The 23,282-nt window shown below is 43.4% G+C and overlaps 1 protein-coding gene across 13 annotated transcripts in view; it reads left to right on the top strand.

The window, feature by feature from the left end:
* Positions 1-23,282, top strand: part of Atp8b4 (ATPase phospholipid transporting 8B4 (putative)) — a 227,871-nt gene that overhangs the window by 150,967 nt on the left and 53,622 nt on the right. For all 13 annotated transcript variants that reach the window (XR_010047427.1, XR_010047426.1, XR_010047425.1 and 10 more), the window contains 5 exons: positions 3,972-4,160; positions 10,970-11,085; positions 14,251-14,415; positions 15,217-15,328; positions 20,571-20,676. Coding sequence is in view for 1 of the 13 variants with exons in the window: in XM_013154709.2 (XP_013010163.1) it covers positions 3,972-4,160; positions 10,970-11,085; positions 14,251-14,415; positions 15,217-15,328; positions 20,571-20,676 (688 nt within the window). In the remaining 12 variants the exon portion in view is untranslated. The remainder of the gene's footprint in view (positions 1-3,971; positions 4,161-10,969; positions 11,086-14,250; positions 14,416-15,216; positions 15,329-20,570; positions 20,677-23,282) is intronic.

Here is a 23,282-nt window from a genome sequence, read left to right as displayed (position 1 = left end):
AGAACCTTTCTCTATAAGTGTATGGGCGAAGCAGAACCCTGATCTAATGTACTTAAAGTTAGATGATTGAATAATTGGTAGTCAAGAGTATTGATTTTAAATGTTCCATGTTTGTTTCATGGGGACTTCTTTGGAGAAGCTGCCCTTCTGTCTTGTGTCTCAGATGAAAATTTAAAAGTGGAGAAGTGGGAATTCCAAGTACCTTAAGAAGATTCCTTCCTTGTTCTTTTAGTGGAAGGCAATAAATGAAACAAAAATTGCTTTTTCTTACTATGTCATTGTATCAGTCTTTAAATTTTGCTGATGTTGGTTTTACGTCTGGTAAGTGTTCAATTTCTATAAATATTTAATGTGTGTTTGACATGAATGTGCAGTCAACAGCTATTGGGTACTAGGTCCTATATATGCCCATCATGTACATGCAGTTTTACTAATGTTCACTTCATATGTTTTAAGGTTATGTTATTGGATACTAGGTTAGACTTAGTGTCATGGTGGTAGTGTGTGTGTGTGTGTGTGTGCGCGCGCGCGTGTGCACGCACATGCATCTGTTACTAGAGATTGAATCCAGGCCTTGGTACTGACCTGTATTTCAGTTTTTGTTTTGGAGACACAATCTCACTAAGTTGGCAAGTTGCCCAGGCTGGGTTCAAATTTGCCATCCTCCTGCCTCAGCCTCCCAGGGTGCTACAACTGGAGTGTACCGCCACACCTGCATCAAAACTTCATCAGCACATGCCATCTTCTTTATCTCTAGTAATACCTTTTGCTTTAAAATTTATTGTATCTGATACTAATATAGATATTTCCTTTTTGTTAGTATTTGCATTTTTATCTTTTTCATTCTTTCATACCTATCTTTTTGTGTCTTAGACACATCTCTTGTAAATGGCATGTCAGTCAACATATTTTAAGAACTGAAGGTATTTTACAAAATCAAGATAAATAAGCTAAACTTTACTTATTGTTACTATGCTTTTGAGCCTAAGTATTTAGAAATAATGGTTTTGTATATTAAGATTTCATTCTGTCATCGGATTTTTATATTTGTCTTAAGTTTAAGTCTTAGTTTTTTTTTCTATTGTCTTAAAGATGCAGTCCATATTTACTTCTGCTAGTTTGGAAATAATGTTTGGTTTTTCTTTTTTCTTATGATACTAGGGATTGAACCCAGGGCTTCTGCTCTGAGCTGTATCCCCAGCCTTTTAAAATGTTTTAAACTTTTGATACAGGTCCTTCTAAGTTGCTAAATTACCCATGCTGGATTTGAGCTTGTGATACTCCTGCCTCAGTCTCCCAAAAGTGCTGGAATTACAGGGCTGTGCCATCCACTATGCCCAGTTTTTATTTGTAGTTTTTTTAGTGTTTAACCTGGAAATTTTTCATGGTTAACTCCTGAAAGCCTAATCTTTCTTTTGACAAAACAACCACTGTCTCCTACTTGAAAACAGTGTTCTCTATACTTTTGTCGTGTATTCTTGTCATGTATTTTAACTCTCTCTAAATCCAGATGCTGCTTTTATTGTTTTTATAGTCAGTTTGTTTGATTCATCCATGTATGTGTCAATTCCTATGTTCTTCAATGCTCATCTCATCTCTGGCCTGTTAGGTTTCTTTTTAGAAATTGCTCCTGATAAACTCTCAGAAACTTGCTTTGAAATGCCTTTGTCTTTATTCTTGAATGATAGTTTATTTGTGTGAAAAAAATCAAGGCAGCACTTTTCTCTCAGCAAAATGCAGCTATTCCAATTGTATTCTGTACTCAGCTGTCCACACGGGTCCTCAAGATAATCAGTCCTTTTCTTCTGACCACATTAAAATCTTGTCTTCCCTCATGTCTGCAGTGTAGGTGTGCTCTTAAAAATATGTACTGCTTCGATTTCATGGAGATTCTCGAATCCATAAAATGTCATCTTTTATCACTTCTGTAGTGTTCTCAGCTATTTCTTCAAACGATGCCCCTGGTCCATTTTCCCTGTAGTGACCTCTTCAGTGTTCCGTGTTTCACACTGCTCCTTGTCTTCTAATATTCTTTTATTTTTCATTTCTTTGTTTTTCTAAGATTCTTTTGGAATTTCCCCATGTTATACAGCCCACCAGTTTTTTCTAGAGGAGCTTTTTTCTTTTTCCATCCTGCTTCATTTCATACCTCTATTTAATTTTTTGGGAAATATGAAATATATTGCATGTGCCATTGCTGGTCTACTCAAGAACTGACGTGCATGGACATCTGATTCTGTTGTTCCTGATGGCTCTCGCTGTGTCTTATTAAGTTACTTTAACCGCTTTTCACCTTGGGCTGCCACTTTCTCTTGGAAGTGTGTCCAATCCCCTGGGTCTGATTGGTTCTTCCAGAAGGTATTTCCATTTGCTTCAATCAGTGTTCTGATGAAGAGCATCTTTACCTTTTCTTTAAGTCATCAGATATGGTGAGATCAGGATGTAAATATACATAAGAACTACTGTTTGGTCATAAATTCTTAGCATAGATTTTTTTTTTCCCACACTTATAAACAGGGACCTAGGTAGGTATTTTTCACTGTAGGCCTCTTGAAAAGGGCACAAATTTCCAATTCACTTTTTAAAGATCGCAGGTCAGTTTTGAGAGGTGGTCTCCACTATACTTCTTACTTTGGTCAGGCTTTGGCTATGCCTCTCAGCCTGAACAGACCGGAAACCAAGGACTGAATTTTCCTTGTTCAGAAAATGCCCTCAAGGCAAGAGTTGACTGCCATGTTTGTTTTTAATGCCCTCATTGTGCTTTTTTCAGTCTGACCAGGGCAGTTCTTCTTTGTTTCCAGTTAATGGACTTATTCAAAAATATTAAATATTATTTGCAGCAAAAGAGGTCAGCGCTCGCTTCTGATCTCCCATGTTGCCAAAGGTAAAGTTTATTTTATGATTTCATAGGTAGATTGAGCAATTGCTTTAAGTTTTCCCCTTTTTAATTTCAAGAATTGATTCATGCTGTTACATCAAGTGAAATGACACACTGCAAAGGCAGCTGATCATTTCTTTCCTGAATCTTCCCATGGTAATGTTTCTTGTGTTCATTTCACTCTTTACTTCCTTATATATAAAACTGAGTAGAGATGTTATTTTGTTTTTAACCCAAAGCAATCATAATATATCTAATAATATACAATTTGTTTTCTTAACTGTTTATCTTAAATATCACTGATAATCAGTAAATACGGGTCTAACTTTGTCTACTTTTTCTAGTTCACTTTACAGGATATCATTTGGTATAGAAGGGTTTATTTTACCCATACTATTTTTTAAAGGGTATATATTTTTTGCTCAGTGTATATTTTTTTTCTTTTTCTCTTCTCTTGCCTCTTCCTCTTCCTCTAACACACACTATCAGGTAACAAGTACTGAGATCTAGATTTGATTTGTTTTATTTCCTTGGATTTCTTACATGTGTTCTTATAAATGGGTTGTTAGTGACTGGCGGAAGTGGAACTCAGAGAAGCTGCTCCCTGGCCTTTTTGCTGTGAGACCTTGCCAGGAACCAGGGGTCTATCAGCTATCAGTCTCAACGGGGTAAAATGGAAATAATAAATTTAATGATCAAGACCTCAGAGGCTTGCTCTCAGTGTTATGTGAATTATCACATATTAAACTCAGTTTGTATAATATTCCTGGTTCATCTCTGGTCACCAGAAACTTAAAAGCATGGTGTCTTGATAGCGCAGAGGGGAAGTAGACTCAGAAACAGACATTTTCCTAAAAGATGACAAGGGCTACATGGCGGTACATATGGGGTCCTGGTGGTATCCTAGAGCACAGATGCCTGGTTTAGTTGGTTGGTAGAGTGCAGAGGCCCAAGGATAGGAAAGATGGTTTTAAAGCTGCTAGTTGAGTTGGGTATAAAAGAACGAGGTGGGATTGGCGTTGGAATTCTAAGAACATTAGTTGTTATTCTCAACTTCCATGTACTTGTTTGTTTGTTTGTTTTTCCTTTCTAGGAAATCTAACTTACCAAGTTCAGTCACCTGATGAAGGGGCCCTGGTAACTGCTGCCAAAAGCTGTGGCTTCATTTTTAAGTCTCGGACTCCGGAGACAATCACAATAGAAGAACTGGGAACACTTGTTACTTACCAACTGCTCGCCTTTTTGGATTTCAACAATGTCCGGAAAAGGATGTCGATCATAGGTATGGTGGATGGCTGAGATTATTTTTAATCTTTGAATGGTGCTATGTTCTACTGAGGCTTTTTAAGGATCATTTCATTTTTGGCTATATGCTGAGATCTGCGATATTTTTGTAACTTCATGAGTTCCTGGGATGCTCAGCTTAGTCTCAACAGTGTAATAATACTTGGTTGACGTTTAACAAGGGCTTACGATGTTTCTGCCTAGCACTGTCTCAAATATTCTACTTGAATTAAGTGATGTTCACTGAAAGCACTGCGAGGTAGGTGGGTGCCATTATTTTCACGCTCATTTTGCAGCTCATGAAGCTGTGGCTTGGGGAGACAGAGAAAGCTGCCAAAGTTTATGTAGTTCACAGTGGCACCGTGGGGTTCATCCCCAGGAGGTCCGGCGATGAGGCGCATGGCAGTTGTGACCATCAGAGGCAGCCTCTTCATTTCATTCATCTTCGCCCTTCACCCTCTCTGTGGGGGTCCATTCTCCACCGAATTTACCACCACCACCAATCCCTGCTTCCCTTGGTGCCAATTCTCTGCTTTAGGGAAGCCCACCTTTCACACACACACTTGTCCCCTGTCTCCCCCTCTCCAGATGAGGTCCTTACTTATTTCCTTTCCCCATCAGGGGGAAATTGCTCTGCTTTTGAAAGCCGAGGCTCTCCCTGGTGTCGGTCCTGACCCTCTTTTGCTCCTCCTTCTGTGCTTGTGCTTTGCTTTACCTTCTGTCAGTGACTCCTTCTTGAGAGCCACAACACTCTTCCCCATCTGGTTTTGTTAAGGCACTGTCCGCCTTGTGAGGCCTGCTGCGTTTTTCAGTCTGTTTTTTCTGCTTTTCACCATAGGTGGATTTCTCAAAGACCAATTTGTGTGCTTTAGATTTCTTACCCTGTTCAGCCCCTCAGGCTTCTTCTGTTTCCACGAGAAGAAATGCTACTCGGAAGTTCCAGTTACCTAGGACTACTCAACATGGTGGACAGTCCCTATCTATCCATCCACCAGTGTAACTCTGTCTGCCTGTATTTTTATATTCAGCAGTGTTTGGTCTTGTTGACTGTCTTCTCTGACCCCACCCCCACCCCCTGGTGACCTTACTGGCTCCCAATCCTCTTCCTGTCCAGTGTTTTCTCAAGTTCCTTTGCAGACTGCTTTCTTGCACCCTACTCCTTAATCCTCTCACTCCTGTGTTCTGATGATCTTGACTACTTGTGTGACATGGCCTTGGCCTATTCTGTCACCTTTGTGTATGTCCCTCCATTTCATTCTTCTCTGAGATCCACACATTTTCAACCTTCTTCTGGAAGTAATTGTACTATAGTTACCCAAAATTTCCTGTCAAGTATGAAACTGTCTTTCTCACAATTATTATTCTTCCTATGCCCCGAATTAAAACTAACGGTTATCTTTTATGGAAAACTTTTCAGTGAACCGAACACTTTATAATGAGTTCTTTTATTGAATTGTTTCATTAGCATATTACCTTCGTTAAGGACACAGGAAACTGTACTTAAAGATTTTAAGTAACTTTCCAGATATTGTCACATAACCAGTTAGATGCAGGCCAGTATTTGAGCCCAGGGTTGTCTCTTTGGTCGTCTAGCCTCTTCACCTCTATTGTAGTGTGCTTGCCTTTAATACCTCCATGTCCTTGTGCCTCTGGGATGAGAGTTCTCCAACGTTAGCTCTCATGAGCTAAAATCAGCAGAGGGCTTGTCAAAACATAACTGCTGGATTTCAGCCTCCATTGTCACATTCAGCTGGTTGGGGACAGGGACCCCAAATTTGCATTTCTAATAAATTTCTAGCTGAAACTACTGGTCAGGGGATCACAGTCTAAGGCTCCCCCACCCCCGCCTAGCTAACTTACCTTCCTGTGTTACTCATTTTTTTTTCCTGGAGATGTCTGAGACATTTCTCAACCCTGTCTCTGTCTCTATCGTCAGCCTGTTTCTAAACCCTCCCTCCACAAAGACAGCACGGTAACATTTCCAAAAATAGCTCCAGAAACTACCTTTTATAATAAAAGTCTTTTGTCTTTTTTCTTTAATTTCTCAATGTCACAGCCTTAATTAAGGGTCCTGTCACTGCTTGCTTGTATTATTGCAATATCTTCAAAATTGTTTCCCTGAAAATAATCTTCTCTGCTGACAGCAGGGCTCTCCTTTTAAAACATAGTCCTGGTTTGCCACCATTTAGGCAAAAAACACTGATGGCTTCCTAGACTTTAAAGGGTATAGGCCTTAAAGTGACATGCAAGACTATTTACAATCTGGCATGTACCTACTTTTATTCCATTTTGCAAGCTGCGCTCCAACCTCGCGAGACCTCATCGCTCCTGGGATGAACACACACTCTTATGCTCTCTGTGGTGCTGTTTTCCTTATCTGGAACGATGCTTTTCCCCCACTACTTTCTTGAAGAACTCCTATGCATCCAGTAATGTCCACTTTAAATGCCACCTGTTGTTTCTTTTTCCCTATATAACTGCCTTTGCCCGGTTTTTCCGAGTGCTTTGCTCATAACTCCAGTGTGGGACCAGTCCTCGAAGATTCATGATCATCCTATTCAGTAGACAGGGAAGGCACCATGCATCAGCCTGAAAACCCCCAGGGCCAAGACACCGTGTGGCACATGGAAATTTTTCTGTAAATAGTTATAAAATAAAGCTCAACCCATACTTTGTAGCTTATGCATGTCTGGATCCTTGTCTCATGTCAGTTTCTACTGTGGAAAAAGCATGTCTATGGAACGGTAGGGTTTGGGATCTCCACCGGAAACAGCTCCTGAAAGATTGCTCTCAGCAAGTGAGAACCGAGTGCCCTCTGAAGCCATTTGTGTTTATTTTTATGGCAATGGACTGTTGGCCGTCTTTTGCTTAGGGGGACACACGCTGCTTGTAGGTGTTGGCTCCATGTCCCCACAGCGGGAGCTGTCTTCTATTTACAACTGCAGGGATGTGTTAGCGAAGCTGGTTTGGCCCAGACTTGGTTTCTCTTTGCTCTGAGGGTGTTGACAAAAAACCTAAGATTGCTACACAGGGAGACTTGGCTTTGCTTCAGCATCAGTCACGATCACAGGCATGAGGAAATCACAGCCTAACCGCAAACATCGGATGTCTGCCTTAATGGGTTGCACATGACGAAAGGTAATGTTCCACCACGGAGCACATGGAGGCTTCGGGCTTGGTTTGGGTTCCACTTGGTTTTTAATCAAGAGGAATTTGAGAGGGACTCCAGGAGGACAGCAAAGTCTCTGCCTGATAACGAGGCAAGACAGTCCTCCCCTCCTGACTGGCTCGGGACTGAAATGGGGCAGCTCTCCGATGTGAAGGCTCATTTGCTGCCGCTGCTGGTGCTGCTTTTGCCTTTCCCTCATCTTTTCTTCATCTTCTTCCTCTCTTCTCCTTCCTTCCCCATTTTCTCTCCTCTACCTTACCCTCTGCTCTTTCTTCTTTCCTTTTGTGGTCTTGTCTGTCATTCATCCAGTCATCAGCATATAGATTCAGTACCAGCAGGACTTTTGTTCTGAGGCCAGAGCTGCGATTTACATCTGTGGCATCTAAATAGAAGTTGATTTCTGTAGAATTTTGTCACAGGGTACAGAATCTACTACGTTAGTGAACCTGTTTTTAGGGGTGGGATCAGAAACATAGCCCAGAAGTCTCAGGTGAGGCAGGGCTGCTGGAGGTGATCAGACCAGCAAGTGTTAACCTCATTCATGGGTAGTGAATCCAGTGAGCTTCACTGTGGGTGCAGCCTAGAAGGGTATATTCTTGTCTCTGGCCTTCTCAGGTCTCTCAGGCTCCCTTCTTTTCTGGCAAGCAGCTTTCCTTTCCTGTGCCTTTTCACCATGATGTTTCAGCCTTGGAACCACTTGTGAGCTGAGACCACAAGCTCAAACTCACTTTTCCTCCTTCAAATTGCATCTATCAGGTGTCTTTGTTATAGCGATGATGAGTGAGGCCTGAACTTCTAGTTTTGGAGACCGCATGCATGGCAAAGCCAGTCACAGAGACTTGGGTCATAGGAGAAGCAGCCAAGGGTCAGAGAGAGGTGAATGTGTCCAGGGTAAGCCGGAGGGGCCCAGATACTTCCAAGAGATGCTCAACTGGTAGGGGATGGGTAGGTCAGAGGGCTGCTGGAGGTGTTTTGGGCAGGCCATATCCCTTTGAGGGCAGTTAGCCTTGTGATGAAACCTGAGACCAAACATGAATGGAGAGAATGAATATGGGAAGACAAAAGGACTCTGAGAATATCTCCGAAGAGCAGAGCTTTCTCCATTATTTAAAGGACAGGCGACCGAAGATTTATAACCTAAAACCTGTGACCTCTGCCCATATGTAACTGTGACCATGTAAAACTGTTGTGTTCTTTTAAATTTGTTTTAAAAAGGCTAACCTCTGACGTGACTGAGGTTTTATTAACTTTCAACAGAAATGTCCCAGAGCCTTGGGAAAAGAAGAGATATAAACGTATTTAGTAAGTAAACTTAGGCAGCGTTCCATGAAATTGAACTCACACAATCTCAGATTTAAAGGGTGGGTCTGGTTAAGAGAAGGCACCAAGTAGAGAAGGTATTTATTGAATCAGAATTGCACAATTGGAAAGGGTGTTCAAAGTTAAATTGTTTAAACGTCTTTCTACATGTGGAAACTGAGATACAGAGGAGTGGGGAACAAATCACAATCAGTTTGTGATTCTTTCAGACTAGAGGTTCTCAATGTGTAGTTTGGGGAACCTTAAAATTTTCAGAGGATGCACAAGCATGAGAATATTTGGATGAGAATATTTTCATTGTTTGTCTTTTTCTCATGCGTATACTACAGAGTTTTGTAGTGTGACTTTTTGGTCTGATAATTGAATCCAACCCAGCCAGCCCTTTTTTACCTTGAGACAAGGTCTCACTAATTTGCTAATTTTCCCAGGCTGGTCTTGACCTTGCAATTCTGCTGCCTCAAGCCCCCAAAGTGCTGGAATTACAGGTTTGTACCTCTACTTCCTGCTCGCATGATGTGTGATATCACACATGAAGAATGAAGCCGAGGCCAGGAGGATCCAGCAGTCTTTTATTAAGCTAGACATTAAAGAGATCTATAATATGCAAAACAATGTCACTCTCTATAGTTGCTTTTTTGTTTAGAAAATTATTTTTGTAGAAAATTGTTTCTATGTTAGTACATGTTAGATCTACTGCTGCTACAATAATCATTGCTCTAGGATGTTATAATTAATGTTATCAGAGTATTGATGTATTCAGATTTGAAGGCTTCCCTAAGGACTGAGTATGAAGGGATCCTGAGACCAAAACACTTGAGAATCTCAGCCTAGTCTGGACTACAAATAACCATAGAGAAATCCCACTGCAAAGGGTAGGATATCCATTCCGCACTTGTATCTTGGTGATAGAAGGGAGAGTATGGGGCGATCTTATCAACTTGGACTGCTGTAGAACAAAAGCAAGAAAAGCTTTCCCTCAGACTATTTCTTTCCCTCTAATTGAACAATTAGATGCATTGATTATATAGTTTCTGCCCCTTCTCCCAAAGTGAGTAATCAGTGGTAAAGCATAAGAACTATGTGAGTTCAGGGACCAGGAAGGCTGACAGAAGAGCTTAGAATGGAAGAGAAACTTAGACAGGATCATGAACTAAGAAGTTTCCAGGGTTCATTACATCTGTTTGAGCCAGGAGGAAATCAGCATAAATTAAGCATTGAGTAGGGGTAGTTAAAAGTTAGAGGGGGAAAGTAACTAATTATTGTACTTGGGTTGTTATATTCCTTTAAATCAAATTCTAGAGCTTATATCCCATTACATTAATAGTAGTGGGTATTTCTGTTCAACTGTTCTGAGGCATTTTACTTTTAGAGAAAAGGTATAATTATGTGGGAAGTATGGAATGCTCTTTGGTTTAATTGACGAAGCCCATGAGGGCTATGAGGTTCTGAGCAGGAAGCTGGGACCCACACAGTCATCTTAAATTGTAAACAGTTCCAGGGAAGGAAGAAATATATAACCGTGTCACGCACCCATTCATGTATTTCTTCAGTCGGTGATTATTAAGTGCCTATTCTGTGTCCAGCTGTGAAACCATGCCTACAAGGGGGGTCAGAGACTCTGAAACCTCTGCAGGAAGGGCTGGAGAACGGCAAAAGCTGTTGTTCCCAAACCGAGGGAGGTCAGAAACACAGCCTCATATTCACAGCCTTCCTGTAGGAAGAAGGTAGAAGCTTTGTATTTTTAGTTTTCAAAAGCTCTCTATGGGGTGTACTTCCACCGTGATTGCCCCAGGAGTAAACCAATGAGAATCCATGGGCTTTTCCCAGAGCAGAGGCAGTCAAGAAATAAATCATCAAGGATTTATGCATCAAGGGTTATGCCAAGGATTAATGCATTCACCATGCCTTGCACGTCTAGAATTCCATATGAAGGCAATTTGGCCGAACAGTGATAGCGATTTGAACAGTAGGTCTTGAATTTCACACCAGGAGCTTTCAGACCCAGGTCCGAATTCGCTCCGGTAAGGAAGGTTTAATTCAAATGTGTCAGCCCTTCAGCCACCCTAGGCGAGGCGAACAGGATGGTCACATGCATCGGAGCACAAACCCTTGTTTCTGTCTTTGGGAAGTCAAAGGATTCCAGTAGAAAGAATATTTCTAAATCAGTAAAACAGGAAGAAAGCCCAGGGACTTAGGTATGGCCTTTTAGCCAGTGTCACCGAGTATTTTACTACAGGTTTTCCAAACCGCCTCATGGGCATAGCTTTGACAGATTTCCCTGATGAGGATCCCCTTTTCCAAACTTGCTTTCTTTTCAGTTCGAAACCCAGCGGGGCAGATAAAACTTTATTCCAAAGGAGCAGACACCATCCTGTTTGAAAGACTGCACCCTTCCAGCAAAGACCTTCTGTCTGTGACATCGGACCATCTCAGCGTAAGTGTCTCTGCCTTCAGGGTGGTACAGTGGCCCCTGTGCCATCTCCTATGGCTGGGTCTTGCTTAAGAAGCATCGGGGAGATGATCTGACTCCAGTCCAGGAAGCAGCCCAGGGCCTGACGCCCAGGAAGCTGTGGCTACCAAGGCCTGTGTGTCGGTGAGTCTCATGCAAGTGGCTCACCAACAAAGGAGAAGGAGCCATACCACATGGACCCTGAACTCCACCAGTGCTCGGGGGACTCTGGGGCAGGGGTGGGACACTTTCCCTGGAAGCCTGGATGAGTTCCAAGAAGCAGAGCAGGAGCGCTCTTTCCCCTGGCCCTGGTGTGCCCGGGGAGGTGGCGGAGCTGGGCTTGGGTGCTGAGACTCTAGCTGACTCTGAAGCTGGCCTTCTCCCTCCAAGGGTCCCTAATGCACGCTCCCCATCACAAGTGCTGCAAACTGGCACCTCCAAGAATTACCTTCCGAAAGCTTTCCGAAGACAGCGAAGGTGATTTTTGCACCTTGATTTACCCTCAAAGAGCAAGCCCCTGAGCTCCCATGAGCCTTAGGGGACCTGAACCTGAGAGGTCAATCTTTCCCTTGAGGTCTTGTTTAACCCCACATGAACTGTGGGGGAAGCTGGTCAGAACGCTCATTTTCCCATTGCTTTTTCTCCTCCCCCTTAAAAGAAATGTTTGAAGATTTGTGTTCTTTGTCAGGCCCTATAGTTAATATAAAACATTCTCTAAATCCTTAAAAACAAACAAATAAAATATAAAAACTCTGCCTTTAAGTTTAAAAATGATGGTTTAGTAATATTGGTTACAAACATAGCTATTGTTTTTGTCTTTCCAATAGAGCATTCTTGATTTTCTTTTAATCTTTTCCAGAAGGCTGGCGTAGTCTTTTAAAAAAAATTTTTTTTATGAAAACAACATTGGAATCATAACTATCTGATTTTTGCCTTTACTCAAACACCAAGGCCCTCGATTTTCATGTTTTCTCCTTTCATACTAAAGCACAGGAAGCCTAATTTGGTATTTTTATGTGTCTATGCAAAAGAATTGTTTGTTTGTTTTTGGCGAGATCAACTTGACTTGTTCTTTGCTTCAGTCACTTAATTTATTTTGCCTTCTAGATTTTGAAGTTTTAAAAATTGTATTTAATTATTGATTCTGAATTGTTTAATGATAGGAAAAGACCCCGCTTCAGTGCTCATTTAGGATTAAGCTTGTGTTTCAAGCACTAATTAAATAACCTAAATCATCTGTCCTCTTTTGTAATGTCATCCTTGAGCTGATTCTCTGTACCAGCAGGGAACACAGAGAGAGGCACTGCGGATGCCAGTGGGCCTGGGAGTCAAAGGAGAAGCAGTGTTTGTGCGAATTAACAGGACAAAAGAGCGTTATAAGGCAGTAACTAGATTTGCAGATCAGAGGGTGCTCAGCGGTGGTCCTGGAAGGCCGGGCTTGTAAAATGGGATGGCAGTCTTCAGAGCGCCACCCAATGTCTGTGTAACACATTTGGGTAATTTTTCTCGTGATCTCTCAGGCCCAACAGCAGCATGACAAGTATGCACTGACTTTTCTTGCTATTTATCTAATTAGAATGTTTAATGGTTTAACTTGTGCATAAATCTCTAGCCATACCCTAAGCCAAAACCCAATAGAGAAGTCATGTCCAAAGGCAATGCCCAGAGGCACAGAAATGGTTATAAAACACTTGGCTCGCTGGGAAGAGCCTTCATAAAGAGTGACCATTGCAGGCAGCGAGGAGGTGGGAGGATTTTAGAGTTTCCCCAAAGTGACCTATGCATTTTCCTGCTATTGCGCTTATGGGAGACTCATAGCAGCCAGAAGTCTATTTTCCATCTCTTGTAGAAGGATAAAGTAGCAGAGATGTCATCGGAAACTGTCAGTCGACTGAGACCCTCTCAGAAAAGAATGGTTTTCCGATGGCTATGAGTCACTATTAAGTACTAACTGTGGAACATAATAATGGTTTTTTAATAGCTGATCTGGCCTAATCTAATGATGTTGTCTTTCAAATTTCAAAAAACTTCCTATGACTAAAGCGAGATGTTCATACAACCAAAAGCTTGCAGTTGCACCATGGAAGGAAAAGTAAATCAGCCTCTATTTCTAGCCTGCTTTTTTTCTTCCTTTCTCTCCTCTGCCTTTTTGTTATTTTTACATCTCTACGCAATATGCTTCAATTTCTATTACCCGACTATTTAACACCCATGAATTCATTTGTTATTTATTTTGAGTTTTTCATCATGAGAGTTTTCGAGCGCATACAGAAACAGGCCTGGGTTAATTCTGGGCAGAGGCCTAATACTAGGGGGAGTGTGGTAAACCTGGGGAGGGGTCAGGCTGTGGTTCCCAAAATGCATCCTGCTGGACCGTAAGCCTGGGGCCCTTGAGCTCTTTGTTTTTCACTGGAAGCCAGGGGCCACCAAAGAAGAACATTCTTTTATGCCGGGGACACCAGAAACCAGTGCATGTTGCTTCAGAGTCATAAGGACCAGCTGGTCACACCTGTAAGCCCAGCATGGAGGGAGGCTGAGGCAGAGGACTGCGAATCTGAGTCCTCCTGCCTGGTAATGTAGTGAGACTTTGTCTCAAAAGTTAAAAACAAAAAATATAAAACAAAAATAAAATAAAATAAAATAAAAACCCGCCTTAATGGCATAAATAAAAATTAAAATAAAATAAAAATAAAAACCATGTCGGGCTCCATCCATCACCTCTCAATAGGGCCTCTTTCACCAATGTTTCAGTTGTCTTAACACCCACATGAGGATTTGTTTGTTTGTTTGTTTCTTGTGGTACTGGGGACTGAACCGGTGGCACTCTACCACTGAGACATATCCCTAGCCCTTTTTAAAATAGCTGTTAGGAATCAGGGTCTCACCACGTTGCCCAGACTAGATTCAAACTTGCCATCTTCCTGCCCCAGCCTCCCAAATGGCTGAGATGACAGGTTTGTGCCTCCTGCAGGTTTCAACAGCAAACAAACCTTATCTCCCAGTGCTGAGGGGCTAAACATCAGTCAGGATGGCCAAAGGTGCTCTTTTGTGACCACAGGAGTCTGAGGGGAAGCCTTTTCCCCTTCAGGGTGGCAGGGGATGCGCCTGGACTTGCGCTCCTTGGGGCTCCTGACTCTCGCTGTCTTGCAGGAGTTCGCAGGGGAAGGCCTTCGGACCTTGGCGATCGCCTACAGAGATCTGGAGGACAAATACTTCAAGGAATGGCATAAGATGCTCCAGGTTGCCAGTGCTGCCAGCCATGAGAGGGACGAGCAGATATCGGCACTGTATGAGGAAATCGAAAGGGACCTGATGGTACATGCTCGGAAGCCTGCAGCTGTGGGATCACCAGGGCCTCAATCCTCTCACACACAACACAGCGCACTTTCAGATGCAGGCTACGTTAACCGAGTTGGCCTTGGGTGGCCCCAGCACTTCATCGCTGTTTGCTTTATTGCTTCTCTAACTGGGAGCTGAAGATAGCAGCTCCTCACTAGTTATTAACTCCCAGGGTCTCCTTTGTGTTGTTATGGGTTGGTTTTCTCTCCCTGCTGTAAGACTCACCTTTTCAGAGCACAGCCTGACCCTAACCGTCCATGGCCCGGGAGAGTCTAATGCTGACCGTGCAGTTCAGGGCATGGTCTGTGCTGGAAACTGCTCTTCCCTGGAGCCAGCAGCCGAGCAGCGAGGCTTTGTGGGTACCAGGGAGCCCAGGAAGCTTGCCTCTAATTAGTTAAGGCAGTGCTAATTTGTAGATGTGGGCCAATGACACTGAGCTTTTGGCGATCTGTTTCCTGGCTATGAGCCAAGGGCTTTCCCTGTTTGGACCTCTCCATGCAGAAGCAGCTAAGTAGTAGGGGCCATGGGGCTGAGCAGGCTGCCCCTGTAGGTCACTCAGAATCCTAAGCTCTTGGCCCTCAGATTTGCTTGAAATTTGCTTTGGGGTCCTTTCCAGTCCACTTCTAAACACCATAGGATACTTTCTGTTTCAACACAGAATAACCTCCCTCTTCCACGCCTACTCCTTGACCTCCCCACTTGAGCCTGAAAGAGACAAATGTTATGAATGTCATGTTACGTGTGTTAACGTGAATTGTTTTCCATCTTCCCCTGAAGCTCCTAGGTGCCACTGCCGTGGAAGATAAGTTACAAGAAGGTGTAATTGAAACGATTGCAAGTTTATCCCTGGCCAATATTAAGATCTGGGTTCTAACAGGAGACAAACAAGGTGATTTGAAGACGGGTGACAGTGGTGATGGCGATGATGTTTAAAAGACGGGAGTTGAATTCTGTGGTGAAATCATTAATGAAGCGGAAACTTTACTTAGATATTTGTCCAGTCCTCCACCTAGCAAAAAGTAGACACACACACACACACACACACACACACACACACACACACACACAAAGGTGGTACCGTGCAGGAATCTACTACTTAAGCAAAACCAAACTAATCAAATACCATCATGTATTGGGGGACAGCAGAGTTTCAATTTAACTGTCTCTAGTAGCTACGGGACATGATAGTACTAGAATGTTTAGTAGTTGTGCCCGTGAGCACCGCCCCCAATTCGGACAGATTTGCATGGTGCTGAAGCAGGACCTTGGGGACTGTGGGCTGCACCTTTGATTTCTAAACAGGAGAGGTTGGGGTGGTGGACGGGCTTTGGAGAGGCTGAGTCACATGAGCTTGTTTCTTGTTCATGGAAATCTGTACCAAAGCTACAGCCGTGCAGCCTGGCTCCTCTTTTCTGGGAGGACAGTGAGAATCAACCCACTTTTGGAATTGGCAAAATGCTAAGTCCTTTTGTTTAGAGTACCATTTCCCTCAAAGAGAAAAGGTGCTGAATCCTTTTTTGGCTATTTGGCTAACAGTCATAGTTAAAAATCAAAATGGTTTTACACTTCGCTATCACTATACTGGAAATAATTATCTGACCCACACCTATTTTATTTTTTAGTAAGAAAGGCAGAGATTTATTAAAGGTGTAGACTACAGAGTGGATGATGAGGAAATTCAAGAGTGCATTTGTCCCCTCTGTCTTGGGGTTAGGGTTGAAGGATGCTTGCAAGAGCTCCACATGGGCGTGGCCAGAGCTGGCAGCTGGTGCAGGAGCTCCTAGGCTAGGTGTTGTTTGTCTTCCTAGAATTGGGCTAGGGCAAGAGCACTCACTGCCCTAACTGTCCAGCACACTGAGTATCCACATTCTCCCTTGGCAGGAGGAATCGGGAGCCTGTAGCCAGAGTGCACGCTCCTTGCCTCATGCCAAAAGTTCAGGATGAGTGGTAAGGGCAGGAGCACATTTCTTGGGCTCAAGCCCCATGATCTCCAGGTGTCAGAAAGCATCCTGTCTGCCGTGAGCTTGAGCCCAGGATGTCTCCTGCCTCAGCTTCCCCAAGAGACATGATCCCATGAATCTTTATGGGAAATTGAGGGCCTGGAGGTCCTGTCTGGGTAACTGTTCCCTGTGGAAAAGGTCATCATTCTTGCCTAGAGGGGCCCTGGGCTCACCCTATCTGATCTAAAGGTTGTAGGATCTCTGGCCCTTTAGGCTTGGGTTCTGGTGGGATAGGCTGAAACCCAGAAACTAGCATGAGCCTGGCTTATAGCTGCTGTCATCTGGAAGATAGACATGAGGGTGATTGGGCGAGGTCTAAAGATTAGGTGGATGGTGGTTTGCAAGGTGCAGCTAAAGGAGCTGGCCGGGAGAACCGGGAGCAGATCCTGAGTCTGTGATCTGACCGGTCGAGCGCCTCGTGCTGATAGTGTGTCTGGTGTGCCTGGCTTTCAATGATGTTATCTGTACCTTAACCAGTTTCATTAGTAAAGAGGCAACATTCTTCCTTGAGCATGGCTCAAGTGCTGCCTTGGTTGGCTGTATGCAAATTGAGTGCCTTGTGGCTTTGGAGGACAGCTGGGCTACAAGGGTTGACTTGTCTTGGAAGAGGCTTGGCGACCTCAGTCAGGTCAATTATTTGTTAACTGAGGGACAGTGCCAGCTCTCATGTAAAGACCAGAAAATGGATTAGGCCTCCTGTTCCCATTCTATCTTATTCTCATTCTTGTGAGGATTCGTAGACGCATGAGGAAGGAAACTGGTTCAGCCTTCCTGGAGTGGCTAGTGATGGATCCTGGAGAGGGAATTGGGGCTGGGAGATTAGGTAGGAATGGCAAACACAGGGGAGATGAGAACAGCATGCAAGTACCCATCCACATTCTCAGGGGAATCAGGGGCATTCTCAGAGTTCAGACAGGATGTTGGAGAGTGACCCCTGGGCTTTGGAAGCCGCAGTACCCTCTGGGCTCCACGCCTCAGAGACTGATTACTTAGTGCTGTGGATAATTCAATGCCTGCTGGGGGCTGACATGAGCAGTAGTTACCTAAGTAAGATTTTAGTTAGGAGATTGTCAGTTTGATTTTTTCCTTAAACTGTACTGAATCCGAGGCAGTTAGACAGTAAGACAGGAGCATGGGATAACAGTAACTAGGTCTCAGAGTTAGAGTCCACTGGGGTTGCGAGAGTCCCACGCTTATAGTCAGATGCTCTTCGCAGAGAAGATCTAAGATGAAATTTAGAAATAGGATGGAGTCAGAAAGGGTGTCTGAGCTGTAGTCAGTGACAGCACTTAAGACGCCCTCGTGGAATTAGAGTTGGGATCCTCAGGTGGGTCCGGGCCTTTGAAGATGACCTGAGGGCTGCAGGGCTTTCTCGGTGCACAGCCTCTGCAGGAGCTGCCTGGACCCTAAGGGGTGGCCTGCGAGAGGATGGGTAGTCAGGGGAAATAAGCCCCTTATTTGGGTTTTAGTTGGCCTGAAGGGGTTCCCCCTTTCTGGGTTTGTAATAAGGCCTGATTTCTAGGTGGATTTCTACTGCTTCCAGTTCGGGAGCCCGAAGTCTAGCTCTGCAGTGTTCTTGGGCAGCCTGCTGTGCTCGGCCTGGATTGACCAGGCCTGGAGCTCTCACCTCCCAGCTTTCCTGCCCCGTGAGGACAAGAAGGGCTTCTCATTCAGGCTTCCATGTGGACCTAAGCTTTGGCCTGTCTTTAAGCTTGCCAAGGTCCCTTTAAGAGTCTGATTAGGCCTTTGTACCCCCCATCCCCAGAATTGAGGTAAAGGAGTCTGAGGTTGACCACACCCTGAAAGAGATTAGTAGAGAATAAAACGCTCTGTTGATTAAGAGTTGAATTTGCTTGGCAGTGACATCTAGGGTCAGTACCTGGGGTGTTTTAGAGGTGACACAGGTGTTCTTGAATGGGGGCATCAAAGTAGAAGCCCAGCCCTCTTCTGTCCTCTTCCTCCTCTGTCACAGTGGTGGTCTCCATGCCTTGAGTTCCTCCTGTCTCATGGGTCATACTTGGAGTCTTTACACTGAGGACCGGGCCTTGAGGCTGACGTTAAGCAGTCACAGGCCCAGTATCCCTCAGCCCTGCCCATAGGGCGGGCTTATCCTGGCTCCTTTTGGCCACTTTGGGAACCCTCTGGGGCCCAGCATGTCTGGGGTTTATTTAGTGCATCCTTAGTGGCTGCAGCCATAATTTTGGCCTGTCTGTTTTTGTTGTCTTTTCCTATGGCTCTCCTCCAAGTCTCTGTTCTTATAGATGGAGAATGTTATATCCGATAATTTGGCCAAGGCAGTCTAGGGTCCCATTTGGAGTTTTTGTAATTGTCTTGAAGATGTCTGGAGCCTACAGGCTAATGAAATGTTGTCCCACGAGGGCTTTTCTCTCTTGTGACAAAGGATCGAGATTGAGACTTTTGAAAGGCTTATGTCAGCTGGCTATGAAAGATGGCAGGGAATTTTTTCTTTTCCTTAGGTGACCTTTATTTTTTATATAATTAACTTGTTTTCTAATACTGGTTTTTATTCCCTTGATGACATTGGTTACCATTTAAGTGTCTTTATTATTTTAGAAGTTTTATTCCTTATGTGATAATTTTAATTGGAATCTGTCTCTGGGACTTTTACTGCTTTGGGAAGGTTTCCCTCAGATGTGGCAGCAAAGCTGAATTGGCATATCAACTTGCCACATCTAAAAGCCTTCGCTTTTGTCCTGGTTGTACTGGGTAGGCAGAACCATCAGCTATCCCTCCAAGGTAGGTCGGACATTGCCAGGCCTTGGAATCCTTTTGTGAACCTGGAGGGCTCTTCTGAGAAATGACCTTATTTCCCACGTCGTTGTAATATCAGCTCCAGAGAGGGCTCTTCTAGGACTCATAGCACCCTCCATCCCTGCTGTCTTGGGCTTTAACTCTTGGAAAATCCTCCAAGGATGGCCTGTAGGGCTTAGTTTTTCTCGTGGAAGAAGTTTGGGGCACACTGGGGCACATGGGGGCCATGTTGGTTCCCTAGGAATTTGTTCCCCAGGAACAGGGGCAGGATAAGCTGGCTCTGATGGGGCCACACATCTCTAACTTGCTTCACCTATTCTAAAGATTATACTTACTTGCTGTCATTTTTTTTTTTTTTAGAGCATTGGAGTATTTACAGATGTGATAAATCAGTTCTCTATATCTCTGTTGAAGTTATTGATTCAAAAACAGAACAGTAGACAGTGGAACCTTCTGATATATTACTAGACACGGACTCACTACAACATGCTCTTGGTCCATGTAGGAGGCTGTTTGATTACTACAAACATGCATGAATTTATTATTATTTGGTTTTGATTTTTATGAGAGATATGCTTTAGTTTATACAAAAGATATGCTGAGATTTTATCAATTGCCTTTTTCAATTTAGAGCAAATCTAACAGTTCTACAGAGTTAGCTAGCCTCTAATGATGTTGTAGAATCAGGATCAAATAAGTCTATTGAAGAAGGAAGGAAGCTATCCTGGGCTCTATTTCTCTAAAAGTAGAGGAACCTTGCCCTCAAATTATGTTATTCTGCAGTTGTCTAGTAGAGCAGCTCTGGGTGGTTTTTGAGATGATAATTAAATTCCGAATTTCTGTTCATTTAATGGAAAAATGTCCATGTTGCTTGTGGGAGAACTATAATTTTTAAGAACTTTATTTATTGTTCAACTGGACACTGTATGAGTTCTTTCTGCCATTTGCCTACCATTCTAGAATCGAGTATTAGCCAAGTTTAATATTTTGGCAATATTCAGGGTTTGATCAAAAGCTTTATATTGAAGACCCACACATTACAGTACCACAAAAGGGTACCTTTATGGGTTTTCTTATGGATGATAATTTGAGACTCTAAAGGTAAACAAGAGGCTAAGGTTTTGTGGAGGTTGCTACTTCTCCCATGCGCTTAGGGATGGTGAATTTGATAATGGAACACATTCAAATTCTTTGAATTTCCCTCTGGTTTGCTTGTATTTTACCATCCATCATGCTCTATCTAACAGCAACCGGGTGGGTAGGATGTGACAAGTTACAGCTATGGCTTCAACGCTTTTATGAAAACACACTTATGCTATTAAGTGCTGCCTTAACTGAAGTAGCTTTATTTTGCACCAGAAACTGCCGTCAACATTGGTTATGCCTGCAACATGCTGACCGAGGACATGAATGATGTGTTTGTGATAGCGGGGAACTCCGTTGAGGAAGTGAGAGAAGAGCTCAGGTAAGAGAGAAACAGTAGAGGAAAGGTGGGCAGGAAGGAGGAGGGAAAAAGGGAAATCAGACCACGGAGGGAGCAGAAAGAAGGCCAGTGCCTTCTTTGGTTCCAATCCAGTGTAGTATGCTCTGCACATGCCCTGATGTCCCATTATTTTGGTGACAAACTCAGATGTGTCTGATATTAGGAGCAAATCACTGTGTTCATGCCTCCACTGTCTCCTGAGAATTCTTAGCAAAGGATTCCACATCATTTATGTTGAGTCGTCCTTTAAAATTGTGCCCTGGTGAGTTCCTTGGCTCTATTGTGACCTGCAAATTAAGACCTTCCAGAGACTGGGGCATGGAGATTTGTATTTGATGAACAACTGGATGAAGTTGATGAGTAGATAAATTTGGAAAATGCAGCTGTAATAGATGGCAGGTGGAGTTGGAATTGTCTTTTACCATTAAGGAAAATAGGTATTTTGACATACTCACTCTCATGGTTTGTGTCTGGATATCCCCACAAAGCTTCATACAGTCATGGGGGCAGGCTTCTAGAGTTTGTGATTGATTCATGGCCCAATGCTGGGATTAGGAGACTGAGTGCTACAACCGTAGGGTGGCTGTGGCCTGCATACGATGTAAGGGACAGAAACCCGCTTTTCTCTGTGCTCCTCCCCTTTTTGTTCTGGATGCTTTTGCTGTCTTCTGCTGCCGTGAACTGTTGTTCCCTGGGCTGTGCCACCCTGCCGGGAGCCAGCTGAATATGGGTCGAAACCTTCATGAACTTGGCTAAATAAAGCTTTCCTTGCCTAATTTTGGGAATCAGGTATTTTGTCCCCAGCAACAAGAGAAAAGTAACCAAGACACTCAACATTGAACCTAAATGTATAATGCTTGTGAGAAGTATGAGGCCATGACAGTGGTGAAACTGCTATGGAGTACCAGAAAATATATGACTCCTGACCTTGTGGATAATAGTGGTTAAACATTAGACTTAGAGAAATAAAATTTGCAAATATCTACCAATTTATTTCCTTTTTCATTTGGATACCACTGAAAAATCTATATAATTTTCCCCCTAGCATTTAAAAATACTGTCTCACAATAATTTTTGCTTATTGGTGTTTGTAGGAGCTTCTCTAAACCCCACTTGCTGGAAAGGCAACCTTGGATGTAGCCCCACCAGCTGATATTTGAAGACCAGATTTCTCATTGGTTAGAAGCTATGAGTAGAAAGTCCAAAAGTTTTTGCCAAGTAAAAATTTTAAATCTAATTAATTTTTACTGATACAACTTAATTATTATCCATAGTGTTTTATGAATTTTTTATTTGATAGCGCACTGAAGATATTTCTGTTGGAATGCCTAATTTTCAGATCATTTTCATATAATTCTAATGATGGACACCATATAGGCTCTTGGGGAAATAGTAATAATTTAACAGCTAATTAAAATTTTAAAAATTTTATTTGAATGATGTTTTGTCTTGGGAGGATATTTGACTCTTGCTGAAGGAAGATAAAAATGCAAGCAGACCTGGAATCAGTGAGTCGGTGATTAAAAGTTTGAGGGCCTGTCTGGGATAGGACTGTGTGCAGTGTGGATCTGTGTTACTTCATTTCATTCCTAGGAGACCCATAATTAGCATTACCATTATCCCTGTTTTACAGATGAGGAGGCTGACATACAGACAAGGAAGTAACTTGCCCACACTAATGAGTGGCATAGCTGGGCTTTGCAGGCAGCAGCTGTGCACCTTGTGGATGGTTGTAAGCTTCCCTAAGCACATCTTTGGCATGTTCTTCCCCACTTTTGAGGATTGATCTAAGGAACGGGGTTGTGTGCATCTCCCTGCTTCACTGGAGTGAGTGGTCCCAGCTTAACCACTGGCGCCTCCCTAGGTAGGAGCAAGAGTGTGGACTTCCTGTCAACTAGATTGCAGTGGGAATTCCAGTTCCTTGCTCCCTAGCTGCCTGGGAGCCTTTTGACACGTTCTTTAAACTCCTTCTGCCTGATTTCCTTATTTGTAAAGTGAGGATGCAATTATCCATACAATAATATGGATTATTGTATTTGGTACAAATTTATGATTTTAATATTTCATCCAAAGTTAGGGTGAGCTTATGACTGTTCATGGAGTTGCCCATTCCTCCTCCACATCCTCCTCCCCATTCCCACTTTCCTTCAGATATTGATCACAATCTTGCCACCCAAAAGATGCTTTTGTATGTCTTCCTTATAAGGCAGTGAGCTTGGGACCGTAGGAAGGAAAAAGTGGCACAAACTGCCTGAGGGAGCGGAGTGGAAAGAAATGACCTCCTTGCCATGCCCCATGGTGTCTGCAAGAGAGGCTGAGGCCAGGCTCTTTAGAGGGCTCACACAGAGGACGTGGCATTGGACTGTGTGCGAGGAGAAGCAGAGGAGGCTTGGCCATGATTTCCACAGGCTGGGATATGCTCAGGTGTCCAAGGGCAGGACCTGGTCAGATTCCCTTTTCTGACAGATGGCAGAATAATCACACTGTGCAGTGTCAGTCAATTGTAGCTCAAGTCTGGGGTGTACCCTGGCCTCTCCTGTCACTGCCCACCAGTGCCTCCCACCTGGCGTCCACCCCTTCCCACTTCT

The sequence above is a fragment of the Cavia porcellus genome, unplaced genomic scaffold (assembly GCF_034190915.1).
Source record: "Cavia porcellus strain 051 isolate PalLab524CR breed Dunkin Hartley unplaced genomic scaffold, mCavPor4.1 scaffold_1, whole genome shotgun sequence".
NCBI classification, from domain to species: Eukaryota; Metazoa; Chordata; class Mammalia; order Rodentia; family Caviidae; genus Cavia; species Cavia porcellus.
The sequence above is the reverse complement of the archived record's forward strand: the minus strand, read 5'-3'. Positions and strand labels throughout refer to the sequence as shown.